The 20801-nt window shown below is 39.3% G+C and overlaps 1 protein-coding gene across 1 annotated transcript in view; it reads left to right on the plus strand.

The window, feature by feature from the left end:
- SUCLA2 (succinate-CoA ligase ADP-forming subunit beta) overlaps positions 1–16439 on the plus strand; it is a 49658-nt gene extending 33219 nt beyond the window's left edge. The window contains exons 7-11 of the mRNA XM_055426094.2: positions 5812–5973; positions 6064–6206; positions 8877–8997; positions 9499–9587; positions 15502–16439. Of these exons, the coding sequence (XP_055282069.2) occupies positions 5812–5973; positions 6064–6206; positions 8877–8997; positions 9499–9587; positions 15502–15576 (590 nt within the window). The 3' untranslated portion in view covers positions 15577–16439. The remainder of the gene's footprint in view (positions 1–5811; positions 5974–6063; positions 6207–8876; positions 8998–9498; positions 9588–15501) is intronic.
- The last annotated feature ends 4362 nt before the right edge of the window (positions 16440–20801 follow it).

Here is a 20801-nt window from a genome sequence, read left to right on the forward strand (position 1 = left end):
TGAAAACATAGGGTAATATAAAAATATACATATGTATTTGAATAGAATTGCTTAAATAGCTTGTCATACCATTGCTATCATTGGGGTTTCTGAGAGATCTTCCAGTGACTACCTGTCTTCCCTGCCTGAGTTCTAATTAAAATGAATCTTACAGCTAAATTACACAGTTGAGTCGCTCAGTCGTGTCCGACTCTTTGCGACCCCATGAATCACAGCACGCCAGGCCTCCCTGTCCATCACCAACTCCCGGAGTTCACTCAAACTCATGTCCATAGAGTCGGTGATTAGACAGACTTAATAACTATTCACATATGAGGCTTTAACAGGGCAGTCCTTTCAGGGATAGGTTATGCTTTGGGAATAGCAGTTGCAAATGCTTGTTCCCTGTGGGAAGCTTACTCCCAAAAGGAAGAAAGATTGAGCTAAATTATGCATGTCTAGTTTTATAATATCTAGATTAACTAGACAGTTAATTTACTTCCCTTCCTCTGGAAAGAAGTAAAGAGACAGTGACGAGACAGATGTTACACTTAGTGAGCCCTTTGAATGTGAAAGGAAACATCCAGAGTGGGGGATTTGCTCACCTGCTCCCAAACATTCCACAGTATTTTCTTTACTCACTGAGCTCAGCCATCAATTCTGTGATCTATCAGGGTGGATGTGGCAGTTTTGAGGAAGAGAGATTAGCTGTCTGTCTGCGTAGTCTTGTTCTGATTTTGAGGCTATCATTCAGTCCCAGCCCTTGTTCCTTTGGATGTTATTGGCACACCTATAGGTATTGAATTTTTACCCCCAGAAATTTCCAAAATGGGTCATATCAGTATACCAGTGTCAGCCGTTTAAGAAGGTGTTAGGCTTAATTCTGGAAATTTACTCTCTTCTGTTTCTGACTCCAGATTATGTCCTGTCATCTATTGGAGTATCAGAAGTTCATGGGTGAGATTAGATTATATAGCAGTAAAATTCTCTGAGATGCTTTAATAGTAAACTCCATAAAGACACAAATGTGATAAAGTCCAAAGGACCTAGAGAACTGAAGTCGCAAGTCAGATTCTTTTATCTGAGTTAGAAATTCAAAGAAATTAATGTTCTTGCTAATTTCTTGAGTATTTTCATTAATAAGAGGTTCAATTCTAGATACAGTTTAAATTCTTTCAGCCAGGGCAGTTTGGATTTTTTTTTCTTAGGAATAGGTAGAGTTTCTCTGTAGTCTCAGAAGTTGCATTATTTGAATTTCAGATCTCTTATGGGCCTCAGTTCTAATGGTGTTCAGTTCAGTCAGTTCAGTTCAGTCGCTCAGTCGTGTCCGACTCTCCGCGACCCCATGAATCACAGCACGCCAGGCCTCCCTGTCCATCACCAACTCCCGGAGTACACTCAAACTCATGTCCACAGAGTCGGTGATGCCATCCAGCCATCTCATTCTCCGTCGTCCCCTTCTCCTCCCGCCCCCAACCTTTCCCAGCATCAGAGTCTTTTCCAGTGAGTCAACTCGTCGCATGAGGTGGCCAAAGTATTGGAGTTTCAGCTTTAGCATCAGTCCCTCCAATGAACATCCAGGATTGATCTCCTTTAGAATGGACTGGTTGGATCTCCTTGCAGTATAAGGGACTCTCAAGAGTCTTCTCCAACACCACAGTTCAAAAGCATCGATTCTTCGGCGATCAGCCTTCTTCACAGTCCAACTCTCACATCCATACATGACCACGGGAAAAACCATTGCCTTGACTAGACGGACCTTGGTTGGCAAAGTAATGTCTCTGCTTTTTAATATACTATCAAGGTTGGTCATAACTTTCCTTCCAAGGAGCAATTGTCTTTTAATTTCATGGCTGCAATCAGCATCTGCAGTGATTTTGGAGCCCAAAAAAACAAAGTCTGACACTGTTTCCACTGTTTTTCCATCTATTTCCCATGAAGTGATGGGACCAGATGCCATGATCTTCGTTTTCTGAATGTTGAGCTTCAAGCCAACCTTTTCACTCTCCTCTTTCACTTTCATCAAGAGGCTTTTGAGTTCCTCTTCACTTTCTGCCATAAGGGTAGTGTCATCTGCATATCTGAGGTTATTGATATTTCTCCCATCTATCTTGATTCCAGCTTGTGCTTCTTCCAGCCCAGCGTTCCTCATGATGTACTCTGCATACAAGTTAAATAAGCAAGGTGACAATATACAGCCTTGACGGACACCTTTTCCTATTTGGAACCAGTCTGTTGTTCCATGTCCAGTTCTAACTGTTGCTTCCTGACCTGCATACAGGTTTCTCAAGAGGCAGGTCAGGTGGTCTGGGATTCCCATCTCTTTCAGAATGTTCCACAGTTTATTGTGATCCACACAGTCAAAGGCTTTGGCATAGTCAATGAAGCAGAAATAGATGTTTTTCTGAAACTCTCTTGCTTTCTCCATGATCCAGCGGATGTTGGCAATTTGATCTCTGGTGCCTCTGCCTTTTCTAAAACCTGCTTGAACATCTGGGAGTTCACGATTCACATATTGCTGAAGCCTGGCTTGGAGAATTTTGAGCATGACTTTGCTAGCGTGTGAGATGAGTGCAATTGTGTGGTAGTTTGAGCATTCTTTGGCATTGCCTTTCTTTGGGATTGGAATGAAGACTGACCTCTTCCAGTCCTGTGGCCACTGCTGAGTTTTCCAAATCTGCTGGCATATTGAGTGCAGCACTTTCACAGCATCATCTTTCAAGACTTGTAATAGCTCAACTGGAATTCCATCACCTCCACTAGCTTTGTTAGTAGTGATGCTTTCTAAGGCCCACCTGACTTCACATTCCAAGATGTCTGGCTCTAGGTCAGTGATCACGTTATCGTGACTATCTTGGTCGGGAAGATCTTTTTTGTACAGTTCTTCTGTGTATTCTTGCCACCTCTTCTTAATATCTTCTGCTTCTGTTAGGTCCATACCATTTCTGTCCTTTATCGAGCCCATCTTTGCATGAAATGTTCCCTTGGAATCTCTAATTTTCTTGAAGAGGTCTCTCGTTTTTCCTATTCTGTTGTTTTCCTCTGTTTCTTTGCATTGATCACTGAGGAAGGCTTTCTTATCTCTCCTTGCTATTCTTTGGAACTCTGCATTCAGATGCTTATATCTTTCCTTTTCTCCTTTGCTTTTCGCTTCTCTTCTTTTCACAGCTATTTGTAAGGCCTCCTCAGACAGCCATTTCGCTCTTTTGCATTTTTTTTCCATGGGGATGGTCTTGGTCCCTGTCTCCTGTACAATGTCACGAACCTCCGTCCAGAGTTCATCAGGCACTCTAATGGTGTACAAAGGGTTAATAATACATATAAGTTTATCACAGCTTTGACCCTCCATTACCAAATTTGGAAAAAAAAAAACAAACCTAGGCTATTCCCACTGCCAGGAACGATGATCTCAGGCACAATTATTTCTCAGAACCATGTACTTCGTTTTATGAAGAGTCATGGTAGAAACTCAGGCTTCCCTGGTGTCTCAGACAGTAAAGAATCTGCCTGTAATGTGGAGAGACCTGGGTTCAATCCCTCGGTTGGGAAGATTCCCTGAAGGAGGGCATGGCAACCCACTCTGGTATTCATGCCTGGAAACTCCACATGGACAAAGGAACCTGGTGGGCTACAGTCCATGGGGTTGCAGAGAGGATATGACTAAGTGGCTAAGCACAGCACATGGTAGAAACTCAGTGAAAGCTGAATGAAGGAGAGTCGATTGATTTTAGTCTCACCAGGATGCCGGGTGATTATTTTACTTGTGGACTTTAAATCAGTTGAGCGAAATCTCTGAGCAGGAAATTAATTTTGGCCTAGTGATTTTGGCAATTAATTTGGCATTTGTGATTTCTAGGGGCGAAAAACCGAATATGTGCATCTCTTAAAAGCTTTCCCTCCTGAACACTATGAATTGAGTGTGGGCTCTGCTTACTGGTATTACACACACCCTTGCTTAGTAGCAGAGTTGTCAGTGGCTGGTTCTACTGACTGTTACAGAGCTCAGGCCTAGGAAATGTGCTTCCTAGGTATTTCACCCCAGGTTGTTTTTATTGGAGAATCACCCTCAACTGAGTGAACCTGTCTTGATCTTGCCTTGAAGGCCTTCTAAGGATTAGTTACTTAATCCTCATTTAAAAAAAATAGATACACAGTTGATCGTTGAAAAACATGTGTTTGAACTGTGAGGGTCCACTTCTATGCAGATTTTTTTTTCCCAGTAACTATGTACAGCAGTACCATACAGCCTGTAGTTGGTTGAATCTGTGGATGCAAAGCTACAGATATGGAGGGTCGACTATAGAGTTATATGCAGATTTTTTTGCTGACGTATCTTGAGCATTTTTTGTGTTTACTGAAATATTCTTCTAAAACATTTACTTTAATGTTTGTAATCCTGTCATATATAGATATGCCACAATTTATAAATTTGTAAGTGATTATGAAAATACAAGGGATCTGAAGCATTACAGTCTAGGAAATATATTATCATTCATCAGTGATTTCACATATTGTACTTTTCAGTTTAGATTTTTAATATGGTTTGTTTCATAGTTTTATTTTCTGCTATTTCTTACCTAGTGCTTTATTGTGAACATGTTTTCCTTTAAGTCATTTTAAACATGTTTAGAAAAGCTATTTCACAGTTCTCTGATAATTTAAAATTTGAGTCATCTTGGGTTTTGTTTCTTTTGACTTCTTTTCCTTTTTACCATTGGTTACATTTTCCTATTTCTTAAAAGAGATCTAGTAATTTTTATACTGGACATTTTGGGAGGCTGAATTCTGTCTTCTTCCTCTGAAAGAATGGTTGGCTTTTGTTGTTGTTAGTTAATTTGGCTGACTCCAAACTTTGTCTCTTGTTTTGGGCAGCAGCTGAAACTGCTTGCTTCTTTTCACCTCTGTCTGTTCAGGAGTAAGGAGAATGTTGTAGTTAGATTGGAGCAAGGAAGGGATAAAATACTGAAAGATGAAGTCAGAGAATTAGCCTTCATAAGGACCATTTTGGTAGAGTGCTGCAGGTAAAAGCCTGATTAGAGTGAATTTAAGAGAATGGCAGGAGGAAAACTTTGTACAGTGAGTTAAGCACAGGTATTGGCAGATAATAAGTATTTCAGGCTTTGTGGGCCATGTATAGTCTCAGTTGCTGCTGTTTTTCTCCTTCTTCCTTTTCCTTTTCTTTTTTCTTCTTTATAACTTTTTATTCATAAAAATGTAAAACCCTTTGTTAGCTCACAGGCCATTAAAAAACCAGCACAGGCTGCGTCTGGCCCATGGGCCATAGTTTGCTGACCCTAGGTTTAAACAGATAACATTTTCTGTGAATAATGCTGTATAGGAAGAGGAGAGTAAGCGGGGAGGTAGTGGGTAAAAGCATTTCTTTTTATTAGGTGGGGGAAAGAAGAGCTTTTTTTGCAAGCCAGTTTAATTTAGCCCATGGAAAAGTGGAGTGGAATTTATGGTGCTAGAAAAGCAGAATTGCTGTAAAAGTGCCCTTGAGTTGGGACCCAGAACCCAAGCAATGGAATTAGCTAAGAGCATGGACTGTTATTTGTTTGTAATTAAAAAGAACATTAAATGCTTCTGAGGTTTTTCTTCTTTATCTGTTGCTTAGGACAGATGTAGAAGCAGTAACTTTGATGGGACAGTTTTAAATTCTCACATATTCTTATTCAGGAGATAGTTTGAATCAGTTGTGAACATGAGTTGAAATACTTTCAGTAAGTAACAAAGTGTGTTTTTTCCCTAAAGTAAAAAAAATTTGATTATTGCATATTTTTTTTTTTTTTGTCTATCTTGAAATTAAAATCACTTTCTTTTTTTCCTTTAAAGTGCTGTGTATGGATGCAAAGATTAATTTTGATTCTAATTCAGCTTATCGTCAGAAGAAAATCTTTGACCTGCAGGACTGGACCCAGGAAGATGAAAGGGACAAAGATGCAGCTAAGGCAGATCTCAACTACATTGGCCTTGACGGAAATATAGGCTGTCTAGGTACCACATGTTCTTACATTAGAGTTGGAGTGGTTAATCTTATTTTCTTTATGTTTGTCTCTTATACAAACCATTTTCCTCTCTTGGTAGTGAACGGTGCTGGTTTGGCTATGGCTACAATGGATATAATAAAACTCCATGGAGGGACTCCAGCCAACTTTCTTGATGTTGGTGGTGGTGCCACAGTCCATCAAGTAACAGAAGCGTTTAAACTTATCACTTCAGATAAAAAGGTAAGGGCAGCAGCTGTTTCCGATCTGCATGGTGAGCAGTAGCATGGTTAGTTGGTAGAGTGTGTCGGTTTCCTTGGTGGACGTGTGCAGGCCACTAATAAGCATTTGTGATAGATGGTGCTGTGTATGTTTTCTTGGTCTTCAGTTCAGTCTCTCGGTCGTGTCCGACTCTCCGCGACCCCATGAATCACAGCACGCCAGGCCTTCCTGTCTATCACCAACTCCCGGAGTTCACTCAAACTCATGTCCACAGAGTCGGTGATGCCATCCAGCCATCTCATTCTCTGTCGTCCCCTTCTCCTCCCGCCCCCAACCTTTCCCAGCATCAGAGTCTTTTCCAGTGAGTCAACTCGTCGCATGAGGTGGCCAAAGTATTGGAGTTTCAGCTTTAGCATAAGTCCTTCCAATGAACACCCAGGATTGATCTCCCTTAGAATGGACTGGTTGGATCTCCTTGCAGTACAAGGGACTCTCAAGAGTCTTCTCCAACACCACAGTTCAAAAGCATCAATTCCTCGGCGATCAGCCTTCTTCACAGTCCAACTCTCACATCCATACATGACCATGGGGAAAACCATAGCCTTGACTAGATGGACCTTTGTTGGCAAAGTAATGTCTCTGCTTTTTAATATACTATCAAGGTTGGTCATAACTTTCCTTCCAAGGAGTAAGCGTCTTTTAATTTCATGGCTGCAGTCAGCATCTGCAGTGATTTTGGAGCCCAAAAAAATAAAGTCTGACACTGTTTCCACTGTTTTTCCATCTATTTCCCATGAAGTGATGGGACCAGATGCCATGATCTTCGTTTTCTGAATGTTGAGCTTCAAGCCAACCTTTTCACTCTCCTCTTTCACTTTCATCAAGAGGCTTTTTAGTTCCTCTTCACTTTCTGCCATAAGGGTAGTGTCATCTGCATATCTGAGGTTGTTGATATTTCTCCCAGCAATCTTGATTCCAGCCTGTGCTTCTTCCAGCCCAGCGTTCCTCATGATGTACTCTGCATATAAGTTAAATAAGCGTCTTAGATTCTAGAATTAATACAAGTTTTTATTTTATTGCTCTTTCCCTTTGAGTCTGTGGATTTACTTGCCATATTTAACTTTATAAAGAACATTAAACTAAAATGAGATACAAAATGTGCTTTGTTCCTTTTGTTTTATAATTTTTCTTTTTATTTTGTATTTTTTTTTAAAATTTATTTTATTGGAGGCAGATTACCTTACATTAATGTATTGGTTGGTTTTGCCATACATTGACACGAATCCGCCCCGGGTGTACATGTGTTCCCTTTCTTGAACCCCCCTCCCACCTCCCTCTTCCCCATATACTCCCTCCAGGTCATCCCCATGCCCCAGCCCCAAGCATCCTGTATCATGTGTCGAACCTGGACTGGTGATTCATTTCATATATGATAATATACATGCTACAATGCCATTCTCCCCAATCATCCCACCTTCACCCTCTTATAATTATTTTTTTTTAATAAATTTTATTGGAACTACATTCCTATAGCTTCCTTTGGCAAAAACTCTAAAAGCAGAGCATTATTTAATTACCTAACTGTTGACTACTTGTCTGAGCCACCAGGGAATCCCAATAATGTGAACTAAAATTCTTATTATATTTCTAAGCATGGCTTTTTAGGCCTGTGTACAAGAATGGAGAAAAGCATATTAAGAGTTCCTGTGCTGGGGCATTGGAGTGGAAAGCAGGCCAGGAGCCCAGGGTGACAATTGGATACCATTGAAGTAGCTGTGTACATATGTCCCTTTGTATTGGACACTGTGCTTGGATTTAGGAACACATGGTTTTTTCCTTCAAGGCCTTGTATAGTGTGTTGAGGCTGATGAATTTAATGTAGTGCTATAGAAGAACAGAAGACAGAGCTGACAAACTGGGAGAATCAGAGTGGCCTGACTATCAGTGTGATAATGAAAGAATGCTGACCCAAATAAGCCCTGAGGTTTGGATGTGACATGTATTCAAGAGTGGCCACACTTGTTGAGTGCTTTGGAGGCCCTGGTGTTTGTGAAAAGTTGGTAGAGTTGATGGGGAAAAATGAAGAGATGATAATGAGGACTAAGTTGGAGATCTTGCATATAACGTTGTCTTACCACATGGCCTGGGCTAGTCATGTTGCTAATGGCTATGCTTAATAGGAAACAAGTAAATGGAGTCAGGAGGTCTTGTTAATATGGAACAGGAGAGAAGAAACTATGAACTAGGTGTTGAAATTACCCACGGAGGGGAAGGAAATTTTGGTGGGTGGTGGATGCCAGACTTCAGTGATGAGAGCTGCATGCAGAGTATGGCTGTTTGGTCTGAAAATGTTTCTGTGGAGTTAACTTCTATAAGGCACAGATAGGGCTTCCCCAGTGGCGCAGCGGTAAAGAATCTGCCTGTGATGCAGAAGACATAGAACACTCAGGTTCAGTCTCTGGGTCGGGAAGATCCCCTGGAGGAGGACATGGCAACCCACTCCGGTATTCTTGTCTGGAGAATCCGTGGACAGAGGAGCTGGTGGGCTGTAGTCCTAGAGTCGCAAAGAGTCAGACATGACTGAAGTGACTGAGCACACACACAAGGCACAGATATGAGTGTGTTCTTTAGAAGGAAGGAAAAATAGTCATTCCTTTAAAATTTTAACCTCCCAAAACATTTTATTAACAGGTACTGTCTATTTTGGTCAACATTTTTGGAGGAATCATGCGGTGTGATGTTATTGCACAGGGTATAGTCATGGCAGTAAAGGATTTGGAAATTAAAATACCTATTGTGGTACGGTTACAAGGTGAGTGTAAAAGGTATCTTGTAATTGTTTCACTAATTCTAAAAGTTAAAAGTTCATAATTAAAGATTTATTTAAACTTTTGAAAGTTCATTATTAAAAGTTCATAATTCCAAGGAGTTTAAATTAGTTCATTTAAATTTAGTTTTAAATAGCTGTATTTTTAAAATGAGAGTTTATAATAGAGAATTTTAAAAATGTGAGTTAAAAAAAAATCTAACATTGGGACCAAATTGTTGATAGTTTTGTTTGGTGTAAGTTGATACATTATTTGCTATGCTTGTCTTGAGTTCTGACTTGTCTGAATTACCATTAATGTGATAAGGCAAAGTATTTTATAAGATGGCTCCAGGTTTTTACAGTATTTTCTTTGGTTTAGAAGCATTTGTATTAAATGGTGGAAGTTGGTTGAAATTTTATATTTGTAGTATATTGTGACAAACATTTAAAATGATTTTGTGTATGTATTTAAAGTACCTTTATATTTGCATAAATCGTTTCCAGGTACACGAGTTGATGATGCTAAGGCACTGATAGCGGACAGTGGACTTAAAATTCTTGCTTGTGATGACTTGGACGAAGCTGCTAAAATGGTAAATGGGTTATGTTGATGTAAGGAAAAATTTGCAGTGTCTGAAAGGTTTATAAGCACTTAGATTCTAAAGTGAACAGCTAATACTGCTAATAATTAGTGTTTCACTTAAATACTAGGAGTATTGAATCCCATATACCTATCATATCCCATATCCCAACATCCTAAACAGTTACCAACTCATGTCCAACCTTGTCTCATCTAATTTTTACCTACTTTCTTCCATTGCCCATGATTATTTTGAAGCAAATCCCAGACACTATATCATTTCATACATACCATCATGTACCTATGAAAGATAAAAGTATTGATGATATAAAGGAATTATTTTTATTTCAGATGGGATAGTGGTATTATGTTTATATTTTATAAGAAAGAATCGAGTCAGTGTTGAAACATCTCTGATTTTCCTAAATATATTTTGCCTACGTTCTTTGTTAGATTTAGGATCAAAATAAATCTGTGTTTGCAGTTGGTTAATATATCACTAAATTTCTCCTTACAGATTCTCCCTTGCCCCTCTCCCCCTTTTTAAGTTTATTTGTTGAAAAAAAAAAAAAAAGGCTGATGGGCTTGTAGTGTCTCCTATAGTCTGGATTTTAATGATTGTATCTATGGGGTGTCATTTAACAGTTTATTGACCAGAGGTGTGTTAGTACATTGTTACCTGAGCACTATTCACTGGAATGTTTCAGTATTAACTTACATAACATATCGCTGGCCACAGGCGTTAGTTTCTGCAAAACATCCCCTGATCAGTAACGCGTTAACATGTTCCTTTGCTCCTATACTTCCTGTAAACTGGTAGTTCAATCTATAGGCTTGATCGTATATGTATTTGATTTTGAGGAGCGGGGAGCAAGAATATTTTATTGTTGATTTTGTGTAATTACATAAAGAGGTATATAAATGTCAAATAACTTTTCAGATAATACTAGCAGTCCTTAACACTCATAACTTAGATGCAACATTTTCTGCAAAAGTGGTGATTTTCTAATTCTGTGATTATTTATGATATGGAATACATATAAAAAGTGAAACTTTCTTGTATTAATTATTTTATTGTCATGGTGCACATTTTGCCTAGAAAAGGCAGGATACTTACTTGATTCTTTGCTTTTATTGATAAGTGAATTTTAAATGATTTTGTGTAGATATGTAAGACATTTTTCAGTTCAGTCGCTCAGTTGTGTCCCTTTAAATTTGCATAAATCATTTCAGGTACATGAGTTGATGATGCTAAGGCTCTGATAGTATCAGTGCCTCCAGCGTGGCCTATGAAAGTGACCCAGGCTTTTTTGTTTCTTAGTTTTTGTTTTTAGGTGTGTGTTGTGTGTTAATGGCATGCATGTATGCACATCCTATTTTGAACTCATGGATTTAAATACATTTGATGTGGTTCAGTCCATTTCAGTTATTTTTACTGATTCTTAGATTATCCCATCTGTGGTCAGTGAGAACCTCTTCACGTTGACTCCTGAGTCCTCACCTGTCCTATGATGTGCTTTCTGGTGTAATGAGGTGTTTCAGGCTCATCTTTACATTTCTTGCTGCTGACCTGAAATCAGCCAAATGGTGTTTGGACATCACAGTTTAAACCTTAAGGGTACTTATAACTTTTGGGTTGTTCATGGTTTCTAGATTTTTTTAACTTAAAAGTCTGGGAAAATATGTATTTTTTAAAGAGAGAAATACATGAGCACACACTGATACTTCCAAATCCAGGAGTACAGTTTTTTTTGTGTCTGATATGTTTTTTTTTTTTCCATTCCTTGCTAGCATAAATATTCATTGCTTTGTCCCTCAATACAAACAGAAGAGTTTTAGAATAATAATACCAACAATATATCTACTGAAAGTAGAGGAGTAGATTTCTATCCACAATTCTTTTTGTCCTTTGAAGTATTTCCCAAAATTTGCTGGATTCTAAGATTCCTGTAAAATAGTTCTTTGTTTTATCCCACTCTGATGCAGTTTCATTTCTTTGTTTTAAAGTAATTGCTTAATTTTTTTTTGTTATAAATATTTGCATGGTTCCAGAGTCAAACTGTAAAACAAGATATATTCAGAGAAGCTAACCTTTATACCTGTTACTGTTTCTTCCTTTCCCATAGGTAATCAGTTTTTTTTATTAGAATTTCTTAGTTCATATTTTCACTATCTTTAAAAATACAAATTATGTATGTATGTGTACACATATCTCTCTCCACTTTCCCACATTACATCATGGTAACATGTATTTTACCTCATTTCTCTCATTTAACACTGTATCTTGGTAAATACTCTGTAGTGGAAACAGGTGTTTCTAAATGCGAACTTTTGACTTTTTATCTGAAGTTCACAGACAGTTCATTGTGAACTTATACACAGTCCTGAGTTTAAATTAAGATTTTGAGTAAGGGTATGGTAGGGAGAAAATGTTTCAGAAAGCCTGTTTTGACATTGAGATGTGGAATCAATTGCTGAAGGAAAGAGTGAGGGATAGTAGGAGTCTGGCCAGTTCAGTAATTAGATGTGAGGTGAGGTGAAGGGAATGAATAGGTTAGAACTTTTCTCTGAAAATGTTTGCAGTGAGAGCCTGAATTAGGAAAAGCGTTTTGGACGTGGAGAGAAAGGATAAGAATCAGTAGGAGCTTGATCAAATAGACCGTGAAAGATAAAAGTGAACAGTTGATTTAAGTTGTGTCTGTAGTGTTTTTCTAGTGAGTAGGAGGTTATGGAAGTCATGACAGTGTTAATAATATGATGATAATACTATTAGCAATTGCTACCATTTATAATTTATTATGCATGCAATGCTAAGCCTTTTTTCCCCTTCCACTATTACCTGACTTAATATAAGTTTGGTGATAAAATATCCACTTTCATAGATAAAGAAACAAAAGCTCGATACATTAATCTTATTCAGGATCACATGTTGTAAACATCAGAGTGGGATCTGAACTCAAGGTGTCTAACTTTAAAACTTCTCTTAACTATTCTGCTGGAGAGGAGAGAAGCTAAATTTATTGTTTGGTTTTCAGTTCAGTTCAGTTCAGTTCAGTCGCTCAGTCGTGTCCGACTCTTTGCAACCCCATGAATCACAGCACGCCAGACCTCCGTGTCCATCACCAACTCCCGGAGTTCACTCAAACTCGTGTCCATCGAGTCAGTGATGCCATCCAGCCATCTCATTCTCTGTCATCCCCTTCTCCTCCCACCCCCAATCCTTCCCAGCATCAGACTCTTTTTCCAGTGAGTCAACTTGTCGCATGAGGTGGCCAAAGTATTGGAGCTTCAGCTTTAGCATCAGTCCTTCCAATGAACACCCAGGATTGATCTCCTTTAGAATGGACTGGTTGGATCTCCTTACAGCCCAAGGGACTCTCAAGAGTCTTCTCCAGCACCACAGTTGAAAAGCATCAATTCTTCAGTGATCAGCTTTCTTCACAGTCCAACTCTCACATCCATACATGACCACAGGAAAAACCATAGCCTTGACTAGACGGACCTTGGTTGGCAAAGTAATGTCTCTGGTTTTTAATATGCTATCTAGGTTGGTCATAACTTTCCTTCCAAGGAGTAAGTGTCTTTTAATTTCATGTTTAATTTGTATATTTTGTATGGTACCAGCTGAATATTCTCAGATTTATAGAGAGAACATTGGAATTCAGGTTGATAATTGTTAACTTACTGACAGAAAGTAAAATAGTAACTTCTAGATTCAAATTCCTATCCCAACATTCTGGGATTATATACATATTTTTAAAATCAGCTTTTATTTATTTATTTATGGCCATAGTATGTGGCTTGCAGGATCTTAGTTCTCTGACCAGGGATTGAACTTGGGCCCTGGTAGTGAAAGCTCTAAGTCCTAACCACTGGACCACCAGGGAATTCCCCAAACTTTTATTTAGATGTGCTTTGTGTTGTGTAGTATCCAGCTAAGACAGTCACTATTTCTGTCGTCAAAGATAGTTAAGGGCAGCAGATGTAAATAGACATTTTTCCAAAGAAGATATACAGATTGATGGCTAACACACACATGAAAAAATGTTCAACATTGCTAATTATTAGAGATATGCAAAACTACAATGAGGTCCTACCTCACACCAGTCAGAATGGCCATCACTAAAAAGTCTATAAATAACAAATGCTGAAGAAGGTGTAGAGAGAAGGGAAATGTCCTACAGTTTTTTGGTGGGAATGTAAATTGGTGAAATCACTATGGAAAACAGTATGGAGGTTCCTCCAAAAACTAAACATAGAACTACCATGTGATTCTGCAATCCTGCTCTTGGATATATCTGCAGAAAACTGTAATTGGAAAAGATAAATGCACCTCTATGTTCATAGCAGCAAATTTACAGTAGCCAAGACATGGAAGCAACCTAAATGTCCATCAACAAATGAATGGATAAAGAAGATGTAGTATATATATATACATATATTCAATTGAATACTACTCAGCCATAGAAACGGAGAAGGCAATGGCAAGCCACTGCATTACTCTTGTCTAGAAAATCGCATGGACAGAGGAGCCTGGTGGGCTGCAGTCCATGGGGTCGCTAGAAGTCGGACACGACTGAGTGACTTCACTTTCACTTTTCACTTTCACACATTGGAGAAGGAAATGGCAACCCACTCCAGTGTTCTTGCCTGGAGAATCCCAGGGATGGCGAAGCCTGGTCGGCTGCCGTCTGTGGGGTCGCACAGAGTTGGACATGACTGAAGCGACTTAGCAGCAGTAGCAGCCATAGAAAAGAATGAAATAATGCCATTTGCAGCAACATGGATGGACCTAGAGATCATCATGCTAAGTGAAGTAAGTCAGAAAGAGAAAGACAAATACCATATGATACCACTTACATGTGGAGTTTAAAATATGTCACAAATGAACTTATTTACAAAAGAGAAACAGACACAGATATAGAAAACAAGTGTAGGGTTACCGAAGGTGAAAGGGAAGGGGAGAGGAATAAATTAAGAGTTTGGGATTAACATATATCCGCTCTTATCACTGGAAAAGAGTCTGATGCTGGGAGGGATTGGGGGCGGGAGGAGAAGGGGACGACAGAGAATGAGATGGCTGGATGGCATCACCGACTCGATGGACATGAATTTGAACTCCGGGAGTTGGTGATGGACAGGGAGGCCTGGCGTGCTGTGATTCATGGGGTCGCAAAGAGTCGGACACGACTGAGCGACTGAACTGAACTGAGCTATTATATATAAAATAGATAATAAGCAAGGACCTACTGTATAGCACAGGGAACTATATTCAATATCTATAAGGAGAAAGAATCTGGAAAAGAATCTATATATGAATAACTGAATCACTTTGCTGTATACAGCTAAACTTCAATTTAAAAAGAGGAAAAAAATAAAGATATAATTTGGGCAATGAAAAAGGTATATACATATATCAGATATGTATCTATTTAATACCTTCTGATTTTATATATGTGAATAAAATCTAGGGTGGGTTATAATCTGCAGGTTATGAAGTGTTAGATTTGACTGTCCTTCTAGGAGTGGCAAGGGTGTCCCATGTGGCACTAGTGGTAAAGAACCCTCCTGTCAGCAGGAGAGGTACAAGATACGGGATCGATCCCTGGGTTGGGAAGATCCCTTGGAGGAGGGCACAGCAACCCACTCCAGTATTCTTGCTTGGAGAATCCCACAGATAGGGGAGCCTGGCAGGCTGCAGTCCATAGGGTTGCAAACCGTTGGACACGACTGAAGCAACCTATCATGGATGCATGCCAGCGTGGCAAATGCTTCTGAGACTGTGAAGTGGTTTATAACATTGTCAGAATAGCCCAGGTGTTTCCAGTGAAAAGGATTGAAGATGCAGTTAATTTCGCATTGACCAACTGTTCTGATTCTGTGTTTTTGTGAAAATAGAGACAAAGGTTCTTTTCCTTTCCTTTCAGGTTGTGAAGCTCTCTGAGATAGTGACCTTAGCCAAGCAAGCCCAGGTGGATGTGAAATTTCAGCTGCCAATCTGATCTGAGAATCCAGTGGTCGACTGAGGATGTTAAATGTGTTATAATTGTTAAAAATACTGTGTTCTGTATTACTGTTGTTCCTTTTCTCTTCAGCATGTGAAGCTTTGTAACTACCACCTGGGCATAAAAACTAAAAGCGTTTGGTCCGCGTTTCTTTCTGTTCGAAAGGGGCTGTTTGTATAAAGAATGTGTAAGGCAGTTATCTAGTTTGTTCTGTCGCAGCTTTCTTTTTCACTTTTACAGAATATGCCAGTTTATTATTGCAGTATGCCAGTTTGTTATTGTTGGGTACAGCATTCTTCATTGATAAGAGTCTTATAAATAAAATAAATATGAAGATAAAGCTTTATTCTTTAGTGTTAGAAATGTATTATATCTAATAAATAGTTTCGTCAGTAGAGCAATGTATTAAAACAATGTTTTATATAAGAAGTGTTTATCTTCAGCACCAAATACTTAGCTGAGTATATCAGTCACTATTTATAAGCAGATCTTTCAAACACTCCCCAGAATATTCTTTTAAGTATTTCTGTGAAGTAACTTGTGAATTATTTGAACATTATTTTAATCATTACAAAACTCTTGATAACTGCTAGTCCTCATGATGATCCTATGTTATTGAGAACCTGTAAGTTTGTATCAAATAAGGGTATGTTTACTAAGGACTTGGCAGACAAAATTAACAATGTCAATTTAAATTAATAAGGATCTCCCAATGTGATTTGGATTAATTTTTTTTTCCTTTTTAAGTAAACACAGTAAAAACTGATGTGTTTATCATTGCACTAAATACCTCTGAGGAACTGATTTGTAGATTGTGTACTAGGAATGATATTTGCATATAATAAAGCGATCTAAAGATATTTCAGTTGAGTTCCACTGTTTATATATGTGCCATCTGGTACTCTTCTCCAGAAAAGCCTACACTGTCCTTTGTGTCCCAATTCGTGTATGTGTGTGTTTGTGTGTGTATATAGATGTCCATCTTCATTGCATAGAACAGTTGATAATTTAACTATTAACAGGTTAAATACCATGGGGGGAAATATCAGCCAAGGAGTAGACTGTGGATGTAAACATACTGGTGAATTTGAGAACTTCTACCTATTCCTTGAAATGTGATCACACACACACTGAGAGGCAGCATAGCATAATGATTATGAGCACACACACACACACACACGAGACAGCATAGCATAATGATTATGAGCATATAATTTGAAAGTAGAATATCTGGTTTGAATCTTGCTTCCACTACTTACTAGCTATATAAGCTGGTCAAGTTTCTAAATTTCAGTGTGCCTCGGTTTCCTTAGCCCCTTTCTCATCCTCGCTAGAATTACTTAGTGGGGAGAGGGAGATAGAGGCAAAGAGAGAGAGGGAGGGCAATTATATAGAGAGAACACATGAAATACACATACATTCAAACCACTTATATCATATGATCTGTCTTCCCGGCCTATACTTTAAAAAGCTAAATCGGAGCCATTAAACCATTTAGAATTGTGATAAAGTTATAATTTAAAGTCCAAAGCCTTTAGCTTTTAATTAAAGAAATAATTCCAAAGAATGCCGACCAGTGATTAGCTCAGAAAATACTGGCATTTGTTTTGGTTGGGTCTAGTCAGGAATTAAAGACTGCTTGGTATTTCAGAGAGGATAATACTAGTTTTTCCTTATATATTCTTGCATAATAGATTATCCCCAAACTAGTGATTTTCAAATAACAAAATTTTAACCTCAGAGTTTGTATGTGTCAGAAGTTTGGAAGTAGTTTGGGTGGTGGTCCTGGTGATACGCTTACTTGCAGGTTTGAGGACTGCTTCCACGATGGCCCCCACGCATGGCTGTCGGCCTCCGTTTCTCCCCATGTCGGCCTATCCTCGGGACTGCTTGAGTGTCCTTGTGACAGGGCAGCTGGCCGCCTCCAGAGCATGTGATCCAAGGGAACAAGAAGGAAGTCGCCCTGCCTTTTGTGTTCTAACCTCAGATTTGTGTTCTCATCACATTGTCCCTTCTGTGACACTCTATTAGGAACGAATCAGTAAGGCCAGAGATTTCCCTGGTGGTCCAGTGCCTAAGACTCTGAGCTCCCAACGCAGGGGCTCCAGGTTCCATCCCTGATCAGGGAACTAGATCCCACATGTCACAACTAAGTTCTCATGCCACACGCAACTAAAGATCTTGCATATCGCAACAAAGATTGAAAGATTCCGGGTGCTGCAACTAAGACCCAGCACAGCTAAATATATTTTTTAAAAAAGACCTTAGGAAAAAAGAATCACTAAGTTCAGTCTACAAGAAGGGAATTCATCTCCATTCTTGAAGAGGGAAATATCAAGGAGTTTGTTGACATTTTTTAAAACCATCATAGTATCCATAGCTGCTCAGACTGAGATGTAATGAGCATCTAGGATCTTCTTTTTTTTTTTTGATAGGTAAGAAGTGGATTTATTCAGAGAGAAACACATTCCACAGACAGGGTGGGCCATCATAGAAGGCAAGTGTGGCCAGCATATAGGATCTTAGAAGAGTTCTGAGGCTTGGCCCACTGAGAGGAGAGTCTTGGCTGCTAATGTTCAAACCCTGCTTGAATGGTGGACCCTGATAGTATCAGTTACAGCTGAGAAGTCAGGTAACAGGACAAAAACTAGTGGAACTGAGGCAGCAGGCTATAACTAATCTTGATAAGAATGATTATAATGTAATGGTGGGGGAAGAAGTCAGATCTGTGGAGAAGAGAGAGTGGAAATAACTGACTGGTGTCTACTTACACACCCTCCTTCCTCATCCCCCAAGCACACACCTTGGAGATAGTGTGGGTTTGGTTCTAGAATACTGCAATAAAGCCAATATCCAATAAAGAAAGACCAATTTTTTGTTTTCCCAAGATATCTTTATACTGTGGTCTGTTACGTGTGCAATAACATTATGTCTAAAAACCAACGTACATAATTTCATTTAAAAAACTTTTATTGCAGGGACTTCCCTGGTGGTCCAGTGGTTAAGACTTCACCTTCCATTTCAGGGGGTGTGGGTTTGTTCTGAAACTCCAGTACTCTGGCCACCTGATATGAAGAGCTGACTCATTTGAAAAGACCTTGATGCTGGGAAAGATTGAGGGCAGGAGGAGAAGAGGATGACAGATGGTTGGATGGCATCACCGACTCGATGGACATGAGTTTGGGTGAACTCCAGGAGTTGGTGATGGACAGGGAGGCCTGGTGTGCTGCGGTTCATGGGGTTGCAGAGTCAGATATGACTGAGCAACTGAACTGAACTGGAGAGCTAAGATCCCACATGCCTCGTGGCCAAAAAACATAAAACAGAAGGAATATTGTAACAAATTCAATAAAAACTTTAAAAATGGTCCACATAAAAAAATTAATAAAAATAACATTTTTATTGCTAAAAAATAACAGACCATTATCTGAGCCCTCCATGAGTCTATTAGTGACTTCAAGATCACTGATCGCAGATCATTAAGACATACAATAAAAATGAAAGAGTTTGAAATATTGCAAGAATTCCATAATGTGACGCAGAGACGCTAAGGGAGCAAATGCTGTTGGAAGATGGCACCCATAGGCACGGATGCCACAAACCTTAAACTTGTAAAAATCACAGAATCTGCGAAACAATGAAGTCAAGTCTAGTTAAGTGCGGTGCGCGCCTGTGATACTCATGAACGTTCTCTACTCAGTCTTGAGGCTTCCTTCCCTACAGCCCTATTTGCTTCATCTGGAAAGAAAACCTACCTTAGTATTTGAATTCTCTTAAGTTACAATTGAGTAGATCCATATAAACTTCTCTAGTTTCTACATAGAATATAGCCAATTTTGACTATTATATCAACTTAACAGCTACAGAACGTAGGGCAGTAAGCTTGATAGATACTGGTGCTTTGTAGCAGATGGGATTTTAAGAACCCACACATGTTAAGGGAGAAAGCAAGCAAAAACCAAAAAGAGAAGCGACACAACTCCAGCAGGACACTGAAGCTATTCACATTTTAGTGAGCTGTTCAGTGAGTCCTTTGCCTGGCAGAGGATTCTATTTAAAGAAAAGTTAAAAATCTTAGGCGTAAATGTTAGCAGGCTGTGGGTCAGGTGTACAGGGCTGTAATTAGAATCATGCTCTTTGGTCATGTTGAAACGTAAAGGGTGAGAAAAGACCTTTGGAAAAATCAATTTTCAGATGTATGTAATTTATCGTGTGGTGATAACCTGAAATGAGATTTAGAGGTTTGCAATATAAAATGAGGAAAGATGAAAGGTTGGGAAATCAATTTTTGTTTCATGTTTGATTTAAAACAAAGTGGTGAACGTGAAGGGATAAGCTAGTAATGATGTAAAAGTTGGTGTCTAAGTGACAGCCTGGGGAGGAGAGAACTGGGCAATGAAGGCTTGTCTGCAGTGATGCAGGAGAGACGAGATAAAGCCGAGTGTCCTTGAGCACCAGGATTTGACCTACTGTTTGTTCTCGGAACTGAGGTTGTGGCTGTCTTTGTTCTCCTTTTCAAACAGCCAGTTCCGACAGCCTCTTTTTCTGCTCTGAAGACTGAAGGGCTTTCTAACTCATAACGTTGCCTCATAAGGAGGTAAGATCATGGACAACTCTTTGTTTCTTCACACATAACCAGCTTCTTTCCATTTTTCACTTCTTTCAATTGTGTGTGTACATTGCTGTATTCCTGCATTTTGCCTCCCCTTCCGGTTGTCAAGGGGAGCCGCCCCCATTTGCCTTCCTTCACTTGAGGGTTCCACTGATGGTGCAGCGGCAGCAAACTGCTCAGTAAGCAGCCATCTTGGAAACACAAGACTGTTAGGGTACACCTTGTCAGGATCCGGTCAGTCAGCTTCCTGTGGGAGTTTGATGTGTCCTCCACAGTCACCCCCACTCTTTGTCATTCCTTCATTATAGTTTATTCCTTTCATTTTAGCCTTTCGGTTCTCTGCTTGAAGAACAAATATGTGAGGTCTCCTGGACTTCACCTTGCCCTGTCTGTGGTCAGCAGAATAATAGCCCCCAAAGACGTCCACATTCTAATCCCTCTAACCTGTTACATTACAAAAGGACTTTGCAGATGAGATTAAGGCTGTGGCTTTTAAAAGAGGAAGATTATCTAGGATTATCCCTGTGGGCCTCTTTTAGTCCATTTAGGCTTCTATAGTGAAATGCCATGGGCTAGATGGCTTATAAACAACAGAAAAGTGTTTCTCACA

The sequence above is a fragment of the Moschus berezovskii genome, chromosome 13 (genome assembly GCF_049115385.1).
Source record: "Moschus berezovskii isolate FMDL1 chromosome 13, NW_MosBer_1.0, whole genome shotgun sequence".
NCBI classification, from domain to species: Eukaryota; Metazoa; Chordata; class Mammalia; order Artiodactyla; family Moschidae; genus Moschus; species Moschus berezovskii.